The sequence below is a fragment of the Balaenoptera ricei genome, chromosome 19 (genome assembly GCF_028023285.1).
Source record: "Balaenoptera ricei isolate mBalRic1 chromosome 19, mBalRic1.hap2, whole genome shotgun sequence".
In the NCBI taxonomy this organism is placed as follows: domain Eukaryota; kingdom Metazoa; phylum Chordata; class Mammalia; order Artiodactyla; family Balaenopteridae; genus Balaenoptera; species Balaenoptera ricei.
In genome coordinates this window covers 17746275-17766063 of record NC_082657.1, presented here as the reverse complement: position 1 = coordinate 17766063, position 19789 = coordinate 17746275, and the positions used below count along the sequence as shown (strand labels likewise).

Below are 19789 nucleotides of genomic sequence, written 5' to 3'. Positions count from 1 at the left end.
GAGGATGTACCTGATTAGGATATTTATATAATTTTAAGGAGCAGTAACTTATTGGTTAATGAATCTAATTCTTTTTTAACTATTTTCTTTTCAGTTAGAAGAAGTAAAGAGATAGAAATGTGATATTCTTTTTTATCTTTCTGTTATAGAACCATGGTTTCAGATTTCATGGACTGGTAAAATTTCTTCCAAAAATCTATTAAGAGACTGACTTAGGATTAATTTCTTTTCCTTAAAAAAATTTTGTTGTTGTTGTTGGAGGCACAGGGGATCACTAAAAGATATTATACAGTGCAAAAAAGAGCCATATTGTATCACCTTTATTTCATATTACAAAGTATGCTTCAATACCAAGAGAATCTAGGAAGAACATATTTAAAGGGGTCTTTAAGTCAGTGTTACTATCCTAGTCATCAATTTTAGGGATAGTGGAGAGGAAGGTATATAATCAAAGAAACGATCAAAATCCCATCATAAAGGAGTCTACTAGGAATTACATAGGGCAGCTAGAGACAAAAAGACCGGGACTTCCCTGGTGGCGCAGTGATTAAGAATCCACTTGCCAGCGCAGGGGACATGGGTTCGAGCCCTGGTCCGGGAAGATCCCACATGCTGCGGAGCAACTAAGCCCGTGTGCCACAACTACTGAGCCTGTGTGCCACAACTGCTGAAGCCCGTGAGCCACAGCTACTAAGCCTGCACGCCACAACTACTGAAGCCCACACACCCTAGAGCCCTGCTCTGCAGCAAGAGAAGCCACCGCAATGAGAAGCCCGCGCACCGCAACAGAGTAGACCCTGCTTGCTGCGACTAGAGAAAGCCCGCGCACAGCAACAAAGACCCAAAGCAGCCAAAAATAAATTTTTTTTAAAAATTATTAAAAAAATAAAAAGAAAAGGAAAAGCAACAAAAAGACCTACTAGCAGGAATTTCATTATTCAATATTTAAAACTGGTCATTGTTGAGATCCTTCTTGAAGGGTCATTGTTAGTGGCTTTTGGATCTGTTCTGTTAATTTTGATGCCTTTGATATTGTGTCATCACAGCCAAGGCTGCTGAAAATTAGCCTCAAGTCATTAGCTCAGGATATCCAGCCATGGTAGATGCAGCCTGATGTAGCTTCAGCACTTCTAACTTGCAAAATGGCCATTCCAGCTAGGGGACTGTGTCTTAGGAACTACAGAACTCCTCTTCCTTGCCACTGTTACTCCTCTTGAGGTTGCCAGTGACCTTTGCTTACAGAATTCAGTAGCCTTTTCACAAATATTTGCCCTTAACTACTCTGCAATATTTGACACTGATAACTGCCCACCCAACTTGGAGTCTTTCTTCCTGCTTTTTGTTTTTTTAACACTTTTGTTATTTTTCTCTTTATAAAAATAACGTATGTTCCTCAACACAGCCTATAAGGTGCTTCATGATCTGCCTGTTTCTCCAGATGAGAGGTCTAGTACTTGCTCTAGATCTTGCTGCCAGTGGGACTGCCCTTTTCTTCATTCATTCTGCTACAGATATGTGGGTCTTCTTGCTCTTGTTTAGTGCCAAGCTTATTCCTATCTCACGACCTTTTTACCCATTCCTTCTGCCTGCAATGTTCAGTTTGCTCCATTGTGTTCATGTTTGCACTCTAGCATAGGCTTGAGCTCTCCCTCTCTCCTCTCCTGCAGCAATTTCCCTCTCCCATTTCTGAGCTTGTCTATTCATAGCTTCTAATCGGTTTTTCAACTTGGACCTTGTATGCTTTCACTTATATTTTTCTATATTTACTTGCATTGTGTCCTGTGATCAACTTAACCTTCCTCAGAATGTCCTCATCATCTTCTCACTTTCCCATCATCTCAGTTTGGTGTTCTTTTTGTCTCCCAGGCTGTGGAGGTATCCATGATCATGGGCCATTTCCACATCACCACGTTCATTCCTTTGAGGCGTTTCTGCCAACTACCATAATAACCCACTGATTGGTCTTTAGACCTTCAGTTTCTCTTTACCTCACTTCAGGCATATCAGCTACCTGTTGAAGAACCTATGGCAACTCCTGTTGAAGACCACATTGAGTCAGCTTGGTTTGAGAAAAAGTACGTTTAAATTAGACCTTGATCCTGATGAGAATTTTAGTAATTTTTGCTAGTATGACCTCAGTTGAGTTGTTAAACCTTTCTGGCCCTCAGTTTTGCACAGTTTTATTTCAGATACACCTTTTAAAGACCATTAAAGTCTCAGAGTTGGAAAGCATCTGAGAGTTGTGACCTCCTGGCCAAACCGAAAACCTCTTCTGTTGGTGTCCTTTATGAAGGCTGGGAACTTATTACTCTTTCTAAGAGCATCCATCCCACCCCAAGGGTGCTCTAATTATTAGGATTTCACAGACACACACAGAATTTGAACAAAAATCTTTTTCCCTCTATCTTCTAAACTTATTAGTTTAACTCTACCCTTGTCTATACACAGAATATATATACTCTTCTTCATGATGATTTTTCATATATTTGAAAAAATTAGCTGTCATGTTGTCTAAGACTGGACCATTAATTCCCTTTATCTGAGCAGTCATCAGTAAACCTTTGAATAACCACTGTGTGCATAGAATATGCACTTATTAATGCAAACCTTCGTTTTGAGGCCGTGTCTCACTGTTCAGCCATTTTGAGCCTTTAGTTAAAACTCCTATCATATATATTGTAGAATTAGAATGCATTGTAGAGGTTGTCTGCATGAGGCTTTATCCACACTAGTGTATCCCTGACAGATAGTTCAACCTATGCTTGGGTGTTTCAAGGAGTGATAGATTCACTAGACCTCAGGCTGATGGCTAGAAGGTTCTAATGTGACATTGCACTGCCTGCTCGTTTTACTCTGAAAGGGTCCCACTGGATATATCCAGCCTCATTTATTATTACCCTTTAACCTATCTGATTCAAGCAGTTGACTCATGGTCATTTCTTTATACACACTGCTTGATTCCAACTCTGACTTCATTCATTGACCAAATATATTGAATTCTTCGTATATGCCAAGCTCTATGCTGGACATTGGTGGTAACAAAACACATGCAGTCCCAGCCTTCTTGAAATTTATAATCCAGTGGGAAGACAGACATAGCTGAAAGACAGGGGCTTCGTTTCAATCTTGCCGAAGGTTTGCTCTATCCTTAGAAACTTCTCTTCCTTCCTCCACTGATTTCTTCCTTTTCTGACTTCCTGTGGTATCTGCTTTCATCACCACACATTTTACATATACTTATATTCCCTATTTCATGTGTTTTGTTTTGTTCTGCATCGCCAACTAGATGGGAGCCTCTTGGCATTAGTGAATATGTATTTTACTTTTCTTTCCACCAGAACACCTATCTCAGCATGGAGCCATAGTGGGCTTGAAGTAAGTACTTAGCATGTTGATTAGGAATAAGTTACTTCAGTGAGGCTGAAGGTCCATCAGTGTGGCTAGCCATTGATTGTCCATTCCAAAGTTGAATGATCCTTCTGTCTGCCACTAGATCCCGGACCTTCTCAGCAGCCTGTTCCTTCTAAATCATAGCATCTGGCGCCTTTAAAGGTGGAAGTAGTGATGGACCACTATTACATAAAGGAAATTTACCTTCAAAGATTATACTTGCTTCTGAAGCATCTAATACTTCTTCTCAGAGATGAAGTACAGTGGCATTTGCAGCAGCCTTCATGTAATGGGTTAGCTTTGTGCTTTATGCTCCACTGACATGAACATTATAAGCAGATCTGGTTGTTTAATGAAAACATGGGTAAAGATAGGATCATATATATTTTTTTAGAACTCCTTAGAAATATCAGTCAAACTAGAACTTCTCTCCCACCCTACTCCAATAGATAGTTAGGAAACCAAGGACCCAGAGGAGTTAACTCTCTTGATCTAGGTATAAGCTTAGCCAAAATTTACTCTTTGGCTTCTGAGTTTTCCTTAAGGATAATGTTAGAAACATAAACTTGTGGTGAGTTTGGTCCTATGGTGCTTTTTCTTTTCTTTCTTTTTTGGGGGCTGGGAGATCAGGCTGGGGATAAATGAGAGAGTGGCCCACTCCTATTTTATATGCTGCTTCTAAGGAGGTTAAGCCGCCATGGTGGGTGAGACAGGTTGCCTTTCATTTGAGTCTGTGTTTCCTCAGAGAGGGTTCAGAGATGACAAGGTATCTGAAATGACTCAGCATGGTACTGTCTCTCTCCCTTTCCCCTTTTATTTTCTCCTTTCCTTCCTGCTACTTCTCTATCTCCTTCTCCCTTTTCCCTCCCTCTTTCCCTTTCTTTCTCGCTTTCTTTTTTTACCTTTCAGAAAATCACAGCTTTTGAACCCTAAAAGGTCTGGATTGATCATACAGCTTTCTGAAAGGTAAAAAAAAAAAAAAAAACAAAACAGGGCATGTGAAGGTTGGCATTGGTGGGGGACAGACATCAGGATCATCTTCAGCTTATTTCTTTCTGCGTCAACTTATACCATGCCATTTGTATTCTAATTTAATAACATTGTACAAATGGTTTGGTGTTGTATACGCAGATAAAATTAAGTTTTTAACATAGGCAGTGTGTATATCTAACAGGCAGGGTGAGAATCAGCAGTAAAAATCAGGTACGTGGTAGCAACTAGTCCTGAGGAAAAAAGAAGCCCTTGGCTCTGTGTATAGTCATTTGGTTTAGGATTAATCTCACTGGAAAGCTAGAGGCTCCTTGAGATTTTTATTGCTTTCTCCCTGGTTGCCTTTAAAAACATTTCCCAGGCAGCGCTCTGATTTTCAGAACTTATTTCAGATTTAAATGTTGTCCTTTTGAAATGAATTTCCAAATCATTGCTTTCTCCTGACATGAAACTGGAGAAGAGAAATGTTATTTTACCGCCTGGATATTTTATTGCTTAGTAAAGATATCAAAGACTCGGGAATTTTATTTATCTTCTTCCAAAATATGTTGTCAGTTGTATTTGATGAGTTTGACTACTATGTTGAAGGCTTAATTTTTTTTTTTAATTATTAGGACAGCACCAAAGGTAGTAGGGTGTGCCTGTATCTTAGCAGGGGGCCTTCTTGCTAGGACAAGCCCACAGCACCACTGCTTTAACCTCTACTAACTGGAAAATACAGTTAACAAATAATGAGCTACTGCTGGGTGTGTAAGTTATAAAAAGTGTTTCCTGGAAATCAGTGAAACGAATTTATACATGAAAGTAAGAGGAGGATATATTTAAAGGTTATGAAAAATATACTTAAAGCAAATTTAAAAGAAATACTTATTAATAAACCCCAATAGTTTGAAACATGAGCTAATTTTTTTTTTCCTTTTTAGAAAGACAACAAAGTTGCTGCATAGTCTGCAAACAAGTCTTTGAAAATAGATGGATTTTTAGCTCTTCGTGGTCCTGAGAATTGGTTTCAGTCTTTGAGAAGAATGAAAAAGTGAATTTGCTGTATATTTGTCACCAGCACTGGGTTTTTGTTTGTTTGTTTGTTTGTTTGTTTTTCTGCTTAATTTCAAAGATACAATACAGTTAATTTTGGGGGTGGGAGGGAAGGCTCATCTTAATAAATGAGCATTAAATATATTTGGAATAGCAGAAGGTTAAGTAATTTCTTATGTATAGTTAAACTAAAGCAGTACTCCAGTGGAACTTACAAGTATTTTTTCATCACTAAAAGGATTTTTCTTATCACTAAATTGTATTTGGCAATTACTGTGAGTTGCCTGCAGATAGGGCCGTGATACTGTTTTGAGCCACAGAAGGAAGGGTCTGTGTGTCTATGTGTCTGTGTGTCTGTCTATATCTTTCTTTTTCTTTCTTTCTTTCTTTCTTGTTTTGGAAATCCTGTAATAACCCTTCTGAGGTAGCTTACTTCGTCAATTAGGGTGCTGGATGGTAGAGAATTTTGTCAGTCAACTATGTACACACAGTAAATACTGTTTCTTAGGCAAAGGTAACTTTTTTATATAGTTGTAAAATTCCATTATATTCCATTGCCAAAGAAACATTAAGAACTTTGTATAGCTGTATAAAAAGCAACTAATTTTTTAAAGAATAAACATTTTAAAGTCAGCAAACATACTGTGTCCTTGCAGAAGTTGATGTGCTGAGGAGCAGAGGTATGGGTGGGTCTTTTTTTCATAGCTTTTCAGGCTTAAGATTGTTGATTTTGATTTTTTTTTTAAATGTTTGGAACGTAAATGAAGATTTGATACATTCTTTCATTATCTAAAAAGGGTAAATTACTTATGCTCATTGTAAGAACTTTATTTTGTAGCAAATGGCATATCACAGGATTTATCCACATAATAGATATTTTCAGTATACAAATGTAAATAATCATAGATAAGAATGTACTTAGCTGTATTTTCAAATAAGTAACCCCCCCCTTTTTTAAGACAATAAAACTAGGTGTCAATTAACCTGTTCTTCCTGATATGCCTGGAATTTTGTTGTGATACCTTGACTCTTTCCATTATATTTCAAGAGGATTCAGAGTGTTAGAAATTATTTTGGCAACCTATAAGATATCATAACACTGGTCCTTAGGCCTGTGACCCACAAATGACTCAGTATAGAGTTCATTGCTAAAATTATTAGTAAATCTTTTTGATATTTTAAGCTATAGTGGAAAAACAAATCTGGCCACTTCGTGTTTTTATGAAGGCCGTGGAATAAAGGGATCCAAAGTTTAAATACTTTTATCTATTTTGATTTTTGTTAACTTTCTCCTTAAAATATTCAGTAGTGATAAAGATATGGAAAACTGCACTGTAGGAGAATTGGAGTATATAAAGGTGGTTGAGATTTTTTATTTTAATTTTAATTTTATATCTTTTGTGTAGCTCTACAAGAAAATGTTTTGTAATTTGGTTTCATTATTAAGGTCCAGTACTTGGCAGCCATAGTTTAGATAATATTGTTTAATACTGTTTGCTTGCATTTTAACAACAAAATCTTTTGGAGGACCCACAAATCATGGCATTGAACACATTTCTGAGGCATTCTGAACATCAAAGCAAGTGCTATGGCAATGCCTGTGTAGACTATTTGAGATGTCCTGGGCTGGTTTGAAAAAAAAAAAAACTGTAAATACCAGTTCTACATGCTCTGAAAGTATGAATTCATGCATTTTCCAAGCCCTCTGGGTCATTGACTAGGGCATTTGGTACCCCAGTAATAACCGGCAGCATGACATACCTGCAGTGCACCTTACAATATTAAAAAGGTTTTCATTCTAAGACAGAATAAAACTGTTCAATAAAAAATGTTCGTCAAAGTTCTTTCTCTTTAAACACTAATATTTTCTTACAGTAGAAAGAAGTATAGTGAAGGGCATCTTTAACATGTAAGAATGGAATTATGGTCATGTTTATATTCCCTAAAATAGCTAAATTAATTTGTTTTCCTAGGATTTATACAGTGTTGTGTTTAAAGCTGGAAGCCCTTTCTCCGCCTCCTAGAGTACAGACAGCTCCTGAGTTACAATCCATGATGTGAGGAGACTAAGCCAACCAGGCACAGGCCAAGCTGGAAACCTTAGGCTAGAATGCACCCTCTGTGGGCAAGCAGGTGCAAAAGGCGAAAAAGGGAAGGGCTGATTCCGCTGAAACTTGTCTTTGGATAGACCATTTCTCCTTCCAAAAGCACGACTTAATGTGAGGGGTAGGGAGAGTGGTCAGGAATGTTAATTCAGCTCAATGGATCTTAATCAGGAGTGAACTGACATTCGGGGAGCATTTAGGAATGAGAAAGCAGGTGTTTTGGTTATCACAATGACTCGGGACCACCACTGGCATTTAAGAGTAAGGGCCAGGATGGTAAATGTTCTGTGCTATGCTAGACGGTGCCATAATTGATTATCCAGCCCAAAGTGCAGCAGTGACCCTTCCACTTTGAGAAATACTGACTAAAGTCCCTCTACATGGAAAGACAATGAGTGGGGAATTAATTTTTCCCCCAAAATTTTTAATAAAACTTTACTAAAGAATCTTTACATGGTATATAAAAGGAAAAGGACTTTACTTGCAGGAGTACTGTCAACATTTTGGAAACTCATTATCACATAGGAATTACCATTTCATCCTGTTCTCTGTCAGTAGTTCATAAATCTCATACCAGAATCACCTGAGGAGCATTTTTTTTAAGTACAAATTCCCATGCCCCGCACTTGGAGAGTCTGATTCTGAAGTTCTGCAGTGAAACCTGGGAATCTGCCTAAGTCCCACAGGTAGTTCTGATCAGCCAGGTTTAGAAAGCCAATTTTAAAACATCACAGCTGACTCAACTAATCTAGTCCCCTTCCTTGTAAGGGCCTTGGTGATGTTTCCATGTAGAACTATTTTATCATTTCTCTGTCCTTCCAAATTCAGTATATCTAAGTTGTGACTCCAGCATGAAGAGTGGGAAAGAACTAAATGGAACAGGGGAGCATTTCTGCAGGACAGAATCTAAGGGGAAACAGGAAAATTGAGACTTGTTTCCTCTAGGGTTAGGCTGCTTTGAGTACCGAGGCTCCGTTCCTAGCACATAGGAAATGAGTGTGTGTTGGTTGTTTCTGTGTCTCAATTTTACATGGCTTTTGTCCCTGTCTCCATGGGTTGTCTGCCTGAAAGAAAAGCTACTCTTTCTGCACAGCCCTGTGGTAATAGCTCACATCTAATCATGTCTGGATTCATTGTTACAGGATCCCCCTGCCCTATTAATTCAGAGACTATAAGCTGGTTTAAGTAGTGACAGTGGGGAGAGTGTCACAGAATAAAGTAATGAAGGTGAGTGAGCTCTTAGAAGAGCTCAGATGTCAACCAGTTTGCTTAGTTTACCTACTTTGTGATTTTAAAAGATGACAGGGCTTCCCTGGTGGCGCAGTGGTTGAGAATCTGCCTGCCAATGCAGGGGACACGGGTTCGAGCCCTGGTCTGGGAAGATCCCACATGCTGCGGAGCGACTAGGCCCGTGAGCCACAGCTACTGAGCCTGCGCGTCTGGAGCCTGTGCTCCACAACAAGAGAGGCCGCGATAGTGAGAGGCCCGCGCACCGCGATGAAGAGTGACCCCCGCTTGCCGCAGCTAGAGGAAGCCCTCGCACAGAAACGAAGATCCAACACAGACAAAAAATAAATAATTAATTAATTAAAAACATTAAAAAAAAAAAAGACAAGTATGAGTACAATCGGAATCAAACTTAAGGAAGTAAAGTAGCACCGTTAATCTCTGAATCTGGGTGTGCTTAATGGGGATTTGCTCAGAGCAGGCTGCCTTAGCTTCTCCCAATACAGAGACACTGGGACAACTTCTTGGCATAGGAGCTAGTCAGGTGAGGGAAGTAAGGGAGAGTGTAGCTTTGAGCAGCAGAGACTTGGAGGCCAGCAGCAGCCAGCCAGTCAGCTAGTGTGTACACGGGGAAGCTAAAGATGCAGGTCCCAGGCCCTGCTCTTGTGGGGGTCAAACCACCCTCCTGAGGAGGAGTGACGCAGAAGTTTTTATCCTGTTCTTCAAAGCCAGGGTTAGTAAAAGCGAGCTTGTGGTTTTTGAGACAGTTTGAAATCTGGCTCCAAGAGCACATGATGAGACTATGAATCTAATGTGGTTTCTGTTCTCAGTGATGGTGCCAAGCTGTGCCCGTTATATGGGTGTTCTTTAAATTCCAGTTCGGTTCGTATTTTAACAGACTTGGCTGACTGATAAAAATGTTTTCAGGTTTAGCTCATAAACATATCAAAATCAACCTGAATCTGATTCTAGTTCATAATGTTGATTTTTAGGGAAATGCTTTAAAATGCACTGGTGTCTGTGTTGTAGTTTATAAAGAAACAAAGCAGCTCTGTGAGGCCAAAGCACATTTCAGTTTAATAATAAGGCTTTCATAGAGTGACTCATAGTTTAGGTGCACAGAAACAACTGAGAGCGGCCAGCAAGGAGCTCATGGCCCAGAGAGTCTTGCCTTTGCCTCTAAACTTGAAGAGCAGCCTGGGAGTGGAAGAGCGGAGAGCCAAGAATGCCAATTTGAGGAAGTGTGAGAAGCCTGGGCCAAGGCGAGGCTGTAATGAATTCCAGTGAATGGCTTACAGTCATCCCAGCACAGAGAACAGGAACATGTTTACTAGATGTCTGGAGTGTGCTTCTGTTATCCTGGTACTCACTTAATCCTTATAATCCTCGGGTGCTGGCCTCACACAGGATTGTTGATGAGAATGCAAATCCCAACATTGCAGTTCAGGATTTTGCTTGTGCTGAAATTGTTTTGTAAATTTCTTTTAATGGGTTTGTTGGGTGACAGTTATCCCTTACTCCATTCCCCAGTGTTTAATAGCATTTCTTTTGTCCCAGAATGGGTTTTGGAGCTTTGCAGATTTCAGTTTACAAAGGAATGAGGTATAGTTTCATTTTTGTAGAAGTAATACACTGTAAAAAGGATATGGGCAGTATGGAAGATGGTTTTCAAAAATAGATAAAAGAAGAAAGAAAATCTACCATCCCACCATTCAGGGCTAACCATTGGTAACACTATTTGGCTATATATTCAACCTGGCATTGTTCTGTACAGGCATGTGCTTTTCAGCAAAAATAGATTCATAGTATACGTACTATTGTGAAACTTGCTTTTTTCACTTCGTGTATTGAGTAGCACTGTTTTGTTTTAAAGTATGATTATGCACACAGAAAAGCACACATATCATGATTACCTATGTAAACAGTACCCAGAAGCCCCCTTAAAACTCCCTTCCAGTAGCCCCCACCCCCTCAAGGGTAACCACTATCCTGACTTCTAACAGCTTAGATTGCTTTTGCTTGTGTTTGTTCTTTACATAAATGGAATTATACAGCATATACGCTTTTGTGCTTAGCTTCTTTGCTCAACATTGTGTTTGTGAGATCCATCCATATTCTTGCATTTGGCTGTGGACCGTTCGTTTTCGTTGCAGTGTAATATTCCATTGTGTTAACAGACCACGATTTATCCATTCTGCTGTTGATACCGCATTTGGGTCATTTCTAGCTTTTGGCTGTTAAAATAATGCTGACACAGTTTTTTCCTCCACAAGAGAAGCTGAAGTTAGAGTAGGTAAGAGGAACACTGACTTATACCTCTTAAGGACTTGGAATATTGTGAAAGATGGTAGTACCCAGCTATGGTGCTGCTCCCCACTAGTGTGCGACAGCAAGGAATTTGTAACTAAGAAAAAAGTACTAGCAAACTCTGATGTGCTATAGATGTAGACACAGGTGTGTATGTTAAAGCAGATGCAGGGTTAATCCTCCTCTGTGGGCCCAGCCTTTTCCCTAAGGATGCTGCTCCACCTACCACCCTTCCCAGTGGCAGCACTGGAGTATTGCTTGCCCTACAAACCTACGTTCAGGATGTAGACTTGGTGTCCTTGCTCCCTGCCTTTCTGGTAAAACCCCTACTTAACTCCGTTCAGGCTTATGTGATCCTCTCACTCTCCTGGTTACCTGATTACTCCCATCTTCTTAAAAAAATTATTCCTTCCTTTCTCTTCCTCTATACCTCCATCCTTCCATCTGACTTCATCTGTGTGGCTTACCCATCTGTGTTGGGAGTCCCCAAGATAATCATGCTCATGGCTATGATTCTTACAGCAAAAAGATGCAAAGCAAAATTGAGCTAAGGAAAGGGTGTATGGGCAAAGTCTGGAGTAAACCAGGCTCAGACTTTCAGAGGGGACTTTGAAAGTGGTGTCACAGAGGATGTACTTCATTCCCCCAGCAAAGAATTGTTCCAATATGTGTGGAATGTTGTCTACCAGGGAAGCTCATCAGCAACTGAGGGCCCAAGGATTTTTCTTTTTTTTTTAATTTTATTTATTTATTTTTGGCTGTGTTGGGTCTTCGTTTCTGTGCGAGGGCTTTCTCTAGTTGCGGCGAGCGGGGGCCACTCTTCATCGCGGTGCGCGGGCCTCTCACTGTCGCAGCCTCTCCTGTTGCGGAGCACAGGCTCCAGACGCGCAGGCTCAGTAGTTGTGGCTCACGGGCCCAGGGTTTTGATCGGGGTCTGGTTATTTAGCCATCTTCTGCGTGGCACATACTAAAATCCCAGACTCCCAGAAGTAAAGCACAAATACACTACGTTGACTGTACAGTTTAGGCACAGTGAGCCACTCTTACCAGTTCTGGGAATGATGGAAACCCTCCTCAAATCCTAGTTTCCAGATGTCAGCCGAGGGCCAAACTTGTAAGCAGTCTTTATAAAGGATAGGAGTCAGGCCTGCTGTGTTAACTTTCCTGGACCCATCCTACACCCTGGCCCCTGTTCCTTTCCCTCTGACCTTTTCTTCTCACCTCCTTCTGCCCAAACCTGTAGACACACCTGGACCTTGTCCATCAACCTCAACTGCATCATCTCTGAATCATGGATCTAGACACCCTACACTTTGATCTCCCAACTGGCTTGCTCAAGAAATAATAAATAAGTACATACACACATAGAGTGACCTAACCACTCCTTTGCTCAGTAACTGCTTTTAGCTTGGTGCAGATCTCCAGGTCAGGAATCTTTCTACTTTGGATTCGTTAGCTTCCATCTTTCTTCTACTTTCCCTACCACCATCTCCAACCAGCCTAGACTCCTTGAACTATCATTATCTTACAAATAACCTTAAACTCCCTTGCTCCTCCTTTGAGCTTTTTGTGCTCTTGCCTAGAGAAACTTCAACCCTGAAAGCATCCAACCATCCACATGGTCAGTATTCACTCAGAGGGTTGTGTCCTGCAGGAGAGAATCACAATTGAATACATTAGTACCACTCTAAATCTGATTACTGCTCTCTCCTGGCCCTCAACATTGCCAGCAAAACTTAGTACTTTTCTGTAATCACCTCTCTGTAGTCAGCAAATGGCCCTGCTATCCATTTCAAAGAGAACTAGAAGACATTGGATGGAAACTGCCTCAGGCAATTACCACACTCTCTAACATATGCATCCAGCCTTTTCCTGGCTGTCCTTTAAAAACAGAGAAAAGACCACGTATCAAAAAACTGCTTGTGCTCTGGCTCCCTAACTCCCACCATTCCCATTACTGAATTACCTCTTTGTGTCTTCAACTTCTTCCTTGATAAAGGATCCTTTCCATTCACATTTAATTATAATGCTAGCATATTATATAGCATATTAATGTGTTAGTATTCATATATTTATATATACAGACGTAACTTGGAGATATTGCGGGTTTAGATCCAGACCCCAGTAAAGCAAATATCACAATAAAGTGAGTCACACGAATTTTTTTCTTTCCTAGTATATATAAAGTTAGATTTACACTGTACGTTTGTCTATTAAATGTGCAATAATATAGCATTATGCCTAAAAAACAATGTATGTACCTTTTTTTAAAATTAATTAATTAATTAATTAATTTATGGCTGTGTTGGGTCTTCATTTCTGTGCGAGGGCTTTCTCTAGTTGCGGCGAGTGGGGGCCACTCTTCATCGCGGTGCGCGGGCCTCTCACTATCGCAGCCTCTCTTGTTGCGGAGCACAAGCTCCAGACGCGCAGGCTCAGCAGTTGTGGCTCACGGGCCTAGTTGCTCCGCGGCACGTGGGATCTTCCCAGACCAGGGCTCAAACCTGTGTCCCCTGCATTAGCAGGCAGATTCCCAACCACTGTGCCACCAGGGAAGCCCTGTACCTTTATTTTAAAATAATGCTGTTGGGAAAATGGTGCCGATAGACTTGCTTGATGCAGGGTTGCCACAGAACTTCCCATTTGTAAAAGTAATATCTGCAAAGCACAATAAAATGAAGTATGCCTATAATTGTAACTATGTAGCATTTATTATGTTACAGACTTCTTTTTTAAGAAAATTATCCTTGAACCCTACATCCTACCAGTTCCTCCTTAGCTCTTGAACTATCTAGATGCCTGATCTCCCTTTCACTTCTTAACCCACTTGTTCTACTTCATACACCGCTAAAACAGTTCTTGGTAAGGTCACTAATGATCTCCAGTGAGCCTTTCAAAGTTTTCCTCTCTTACTTGTTTTACAGAAGCATTCCATACAGTCTACCTCTCCCTTCTGAAAATACTCTGGTCCTCCTGGCTGCGATACTCATCTGCTTTTCCTCCCACCCTCTCTAGCTACTGCTCCTCGGTCTGCCTAATTCTGCTTCTTCAGTCACCCCATTTTGAAATAACAGTGTTCCTCAGGGTTCAACTTTAGCTTTTTTCTCTTCTCCCCGCTGCTCCCCACACACAACACTACCACAAATTATGCAGTGGAGTTTCCCACATTTGGGGAAATCACAGGGGTCAGCACATCTGGAAAAGCCTCACCCTGGGAAAACCAGCTTTGTGATCTTGTTATCTCTCCTGCCAGATAAGTTTGCTTTTTTTTTTCCCACCCTCTTTTTAAGCTGCATACTCTCTCTGGCCTTAACTACATGGAGTTATTCTCACATTCACTTATCTAGCACAGATCTTTTCTGAGTCTGGATCTGACTTTTCCTTTGGCCGAGCCGCAAGGCTTGCGGAATCTTAGTTCCCCGACCAGGGATTGAACCTGGGGCCACAGCAGTGAAAGCGCTGAGTCCTAACCACTGGACCGCCAGGGAAGTCCCTGGATCTGACTTCTTGATACCTGTGCTTGAAGGTCTTATAGTAGCCTCTCAAATGTAACGTTCCCCAAACTGAAGTGATGATCTTCCCTCTGCTTTTCTTCCGTGTTCTTGATCCAGTAGGTAGCAACACCATCTACTAACCCGACTGTGCTGGAAATGTGGAAGTCACCTTTGACACTCCATTTATCTTCAGTTCTGCACCAGCTTCATGCCTGTTACCAACTTCTATCAATTCTTTTTTTTTAACTTTTATTTTATTTTATTTATTTATTTTTGGCTGCGTCAGGTCTTAATTGTGGCACACGGGATCTTTCATTGTGGCGCGCAGGCTTCTTCCTAGTTGTAGCACACAGGCTTCAGAGTGTGCGGGCTCAGTAGTTGTGGCGCATGGGCTTAGTTCCCCGACCAGGGATCAAACCTGTGTCCCTTGCATTGGAAGCCCCTGGGAAGTCCCAAATTCTACTTTCTAAATATATCTAATACCGCTTTTATTTTTAAAACGTTTAATTATTTTGGTAAGAGATGTGTATGCATGTGTTTTAATCTAAATGCCTCACAAAGGCTTATAATGAAAGCCCTCAGTCATGCTAACAATCAATCATCCCTTGCTACCCCTAGTCTTTTGTTTTTAGTTTTACTGATTTTCTGTGGAAAAGGGGAAATTATTTATTCAACAAATCTTTATTGAGCCCTTATGTAGAAGAGGTATAGTTCATTTGCAGGGTAAGCAACAGTGAACAAAATAAACCTTGGAGCTTGTATTCTGGGAGGAGAGAAATGAGTAAAATTTATATAAAGTATGTTAAGAAGATGCTTAAGGGAATTCCCTGATGGTCTAGTGGTTAGGACTCGGCGCTTTCACTGCAGGGGCCCTGGTTCAGTCCCTGGTCGGGGAACTAGGATCCCGCAAGCTGTGTAGTGTGGCCAAAAAAAAGATGCTTAAGATCTATGGAGAAAAAGCCAAGAAGCGGGGGACAAGAAAGGGTGTGTGGGCTTGAGGGTGGATTGCTGCGTGAATTTAAAATAGGTTAGGAAGCTGACATTTGAGAAATGACTCAAGAAGCTGATTGGATGTTCAGGCAGAAGAAATTTTAGCTGCAAAGACCCTGAAGCAGGAGTGAACCTAGTATTGCTGGAGTGGAGTGAGGGAGAAGAGGCTTGTAGAATATGAGGTTAAAGTGTCAGTGGAGACTGGACAGGGAAGGAATAGTGGAGTACACTGTAATGATTGTCATTTGTTCCGAGATGGGAAACAATTGTAGGGTTTTGAATGGAAGAGTGAGAATCTGACTTACATTTTAAAAGAATCTCTGGGACTTCCTTCGTGGTCCATTGGGTAAGACTCCACACTTCCAATGCAGGGGGCCCAGGTTTGATCTCTGGTTGAGGAACTAGATCCCGCATGCATGCCGCAACTAAGAAGCCTGCATGCTGCAACTAAGAGTCCGCGTGCCGCAACGAAGATCCTGTGTGCTGCAACTAAGATCTGGTGCAGCCAAAATAAATAAATATTTTTAAAAATAATCATCATCATCTCTGGGGAATTCCCTGGTTGTCCAATGATTAGGACTCAGCACTTTCACTGCTGTGGGTCTGGGTTCAGTCCCTGGTCAGGGAACTAAGATCCCACAATCCTCGAGGTGCAGCCCAAAAAAAAAATTGGCACTTCTGCTACAATTGTCAGTGAATCTCTTCCAAATACACATCTTTGGATTTAAAATAAATAAATAAATTTTAAAAAATAAAAATAAAAAGAATCTCTGGCTGCTGTGTTGAGAATAAATTAGTAGGAAGGCCAGTTAGGAAGCCAGTGCAGTAACCCGGAGTGGTTCTCCCTGCTCCCTGATAGTTAGAACATATGGCCTAGCCTTCCAGTACTGAATCTGCTGCAGAGGCCTTTGTGGTTTGGTCTCCTCAGTGGATTGTTCCTCTGGCTGAGGCTTTAATGTATGCATTCAAACAGTTCAAAAATAATTTAATAGGATTTCCAATGAAAAGCTGTTTCCCTTTTCTCACTGTCCCTCAGACCCACAGATACCCTCTTCACACGGAGCCAGGTTGTTTCCAATTTTTGCTAGTCCAAGCAGTGCTGGAATGACCCTTCCTGAGTCATTTCACAAATAGATGAATGTATCTGTAAGATAAACTAATCACTGGAGATTCTGAATAACTGGATACATAACTTCATAATTCTAATAAATATTCCTGTGTCCCTTTCGATAGAGATTATTGCAATTTACACTTCAACTGGTTTTTCAGGGTGCTTATTACCCTATACAATCACCAGTACGGCATTAGCAAACTTTTGAGTACGTTTGCCGGTCTGATGAACGAAAAGTGTTATTTCAGTACCCCATGCATTTCACTTTGAGGGAGGTTGAACATTGTTAAATGAGTTTGGTATTAATATTTCCTGTTCTGTGAACTTTTTATAAATATTCTTTATTTGTCTCCTCTGATGTTAGTGTTCTTGGTTATTTACAGGAGCTCTTTTTTTATTAAGGGAAAAAAGTTTTTCTTTAATTCAATAATACCTGTGCATAGTTACTACAAATGAAACAAAATAGTATACAGTTTGTCTACTTCTCTTCCTTAAAGGCAAATACTATTAACAGCTTATCCGTATTCTTCCAGAAAGTGACCCTCTCCAGATCGTGTATGTGTGTGTGCGCACCATACCCACGTCCCCCCTTTTGTTAATATGTCAGTAGGAAGAGCCTGTGTAAACTGTTCTTTACTTTGTTATTTTCATGTATTTATCAACTACGGACCTCCTGATATATAGATTTACTCTCTTAATTCCCCCCATACACACACACAGAAATTCACACATCCTTGCTCTGTATCCTCTTAATATACTTACTATAACACTTAATTACGGCTAGTAATACTCATTGCAACTAAGTAAATATTTTTTATGGATGAGCCAAGTAGTACAAACCCTGTCTGTATTTCCTTTTTACAGAACGTTTTATTCTTCCCGCCACTAAAAGTTGCCTTTTTTTCACATGTTGGTTGACTTTAAAAGCTGAAGACCAATAATATTCTGATATGATTTTATAAGAATTCTTCTTCACAGAGCCAAGTGATGTGCCTTCTCTACAGTTCTAGAACCATAAATACTGTACCTTTCAAAAATACATATATATTACTATGATCAAGATTAAATAAATTGTCTTTTTCTGGATTCCATCAGTTTCTTAAGATCATCTACATTTTAATTTGCTTCATGACTGGACCTTGCCTTTTTTCAATTTTTAGATTGTTTTTCCTTTATCTTTTTCCTTTTTCACATTTCATATATGCAAAAGGATATGTGAGCCATAATATGAGTAACTGAACCTGTCACTTAACCCAAAAACTAGAGCATTACCAACAACCTGCATCTATGTATTACCACTCCCTTATTCCATTTCTGCTTCACCCAAAAGGAAACCACTATCCTGAAGTTTGTATTTTATCTTGGTTTTGTTTTTGTTCACAATATTTTTCCATATAATTTTTTTTTCTTTTGACTGCACCTGGCGGCATGCGGGATCTTAATTCCCTGACCGGGGATTAAACCCATGCCCCTTTACTGGGAGCGTGGAGCCTTAACCACTGGACCACCAGGGAAGCCCATCTGTAGAATTTCTGATTGGCTCTTGCACGTGTGTATTTGTTCTCTTGTGCTCTCTCTCATATCCTCTATTAATTGGGATCTACTCCATTCTTCTTGAGCTCACCAATTTTCAAATCTCACTTAGACCACTTTTTCCTTGGACCATTATTTTCCCTACAGCTTTTTGATTTTCCGGGAGTTTCTGAATGTTCTTTTTTGCTTGTATTTGTTGCCTTCATCATATAATAAAGTTTTTCCAAACTGTTAACTATCATTTGATTTAGTCTATGAAGTCTCCTTTTTTCCTAGAGACTATTGTACTATAAACTTTGGCCATTCTGCGAAAGGTTATACAAACATGTTGCTTTCGAGATCTTCAGGAAACTTAGGATCCTGGGATTTCTCTTCATTGCTCTCCTGGGTTAGAGTCACAGTTTCCTGGATGCCATGTTTTCCATTTTCTTGTTAGAATTCTTACTTAGGGAGCTTTCTTAAAAAGTATACAGGACCAGATAGTAGGTTCTCTGTCACATCTTCCTCTTTTTTTTTTATTTAACAACCTTTTAAAAATGTAAAAATCATTCTTAGCTCAATCGCTGACTGTTCATCTTACATGCAGTGGTGCTAAGTCTGATGCCAATTTGATTTTTTTCCGCTGATAGATGATGTGTTTTTTCCTCTTTTTTTTTTTTTGTGGGGGGGAGGGGTGCGGCATGGCTTGTGGGAGTTCCCTGACCAGGAATTGAACCTGGGCCACAGCAGTGAAAGCGCTGAATCCTAACCACTAGACCACCAGGGAACTCCCATGTAGACCCTTTTGACTTAAAGATTCGTATCTTTCCTTTAGCTCTTTCTCTTATTACTTCTTAGATAATTTCTTTGATGTTACCCACCCTGTTCTTTCGCTAGATCTCCCTCTTACTCAAATGTAGAAGCTGTCCAATTGAGGAGGACTTCCCTGGTGGTCCAGTGGTTAAGACTCTGCGCTTCCACTGCAGGGGGCAAAGGTTTGATCCCTTGTCAGGGAACTAAGATTCTGCATGCCGCACAGTGCAGCCAGAAAAATTTTTTTTAATAAATAAAGTAAAAAAAAAAAAAAAGACTATCAAATCGAACCTTTGTGTTTCTTAGTTTTTTTTAACCAAGGTTGTTAATCTTGGTAGTAGACTTCCTGTAGTAGACTTTATTCAAATATCTGACAATTCTTGCTTATCTCTTATTGGAAGGAAGCAGAAGAGTTGCCCTGGAGCTCTGGGTGTGGCCAGGATTTGTCATCTGACAAATGCTCTAAGTTGTGATCTTTATCTTTGAGGTCTCTGAGGGCTTGTTCAGAGGTGCCAATGTTTCCAGATCCACAGAAACACCGTACCTGCAGGAAAGAATCTTCCTTGTACTTGTTTTGTTTTTCCTAGGAGTGTGTTGTCTAATTATAGGTCATTCTAACTGCAGTGAGAAACAAGACTGTTCACTGCTTGCTGTGCAGACAGACCTTAGATTAGTTTTCCTGTTTCCAAGCCCCCTTCTCACGCTTGCCCTCTGTCGTACCTCCTGCTTCAGAGTCTGAAGCATTTCAGAGTTTCAGGCAAGTGGCTCCTCCTGCACAATAGCACCCCCGGGTGTGGTCCAGGCGACAGCACCCT

General features: G+C 40.4%; 1 protein-coding gene and 1 pseudogene across 7 annotated transcripts in view; one reads left to right on the top strand and one right to left on the bottom strand.

The window, feature by feature from the left end:
- The window catches only part of LSM14A (LSM14A mRNA processing body assembly factor), a 53395-nt gene extending 46991 nt beyond the window's left edge, over positions 1-6404 (top strand). For 2 of the 7 annotated variants that reach the window (XM_059903532.1, XM_059903527.1), the window contains 4 exons: positions 1999-2075; positions 3339-3375; positions 4300-4356; positions 5304-6404. In XM_059903532.1, coding sequence (XP_059759515.1) covers positions 1999-2075; positions 3339-3375; positions 4300-4323 — 138 coding nt within the window. In that variant the 3' untranslated portion in view covers positions 4324-4356; positions 5304-6404. The remainder of the gene's footprint in view (positions 1-1998; positions 2076-3338; positions 3376-4299; positions 4357-5303) is intronic. The other 5 variants (XM_059903533.1, XM_059903530.1, XM_059903528.1 and 2 more) reach the window with 4 other exon arrangements.
- Positions 6405-14168: 7764 nt separating this feature from the next.
- LOC132354450 (U1 spliceosomal RNA) lies at positions 14169-14315 on the bottom strand (annotated as a pseudogene).
- Between the last annotated feature and the right edge of the window lie 5474 nt (positions 14316-19789).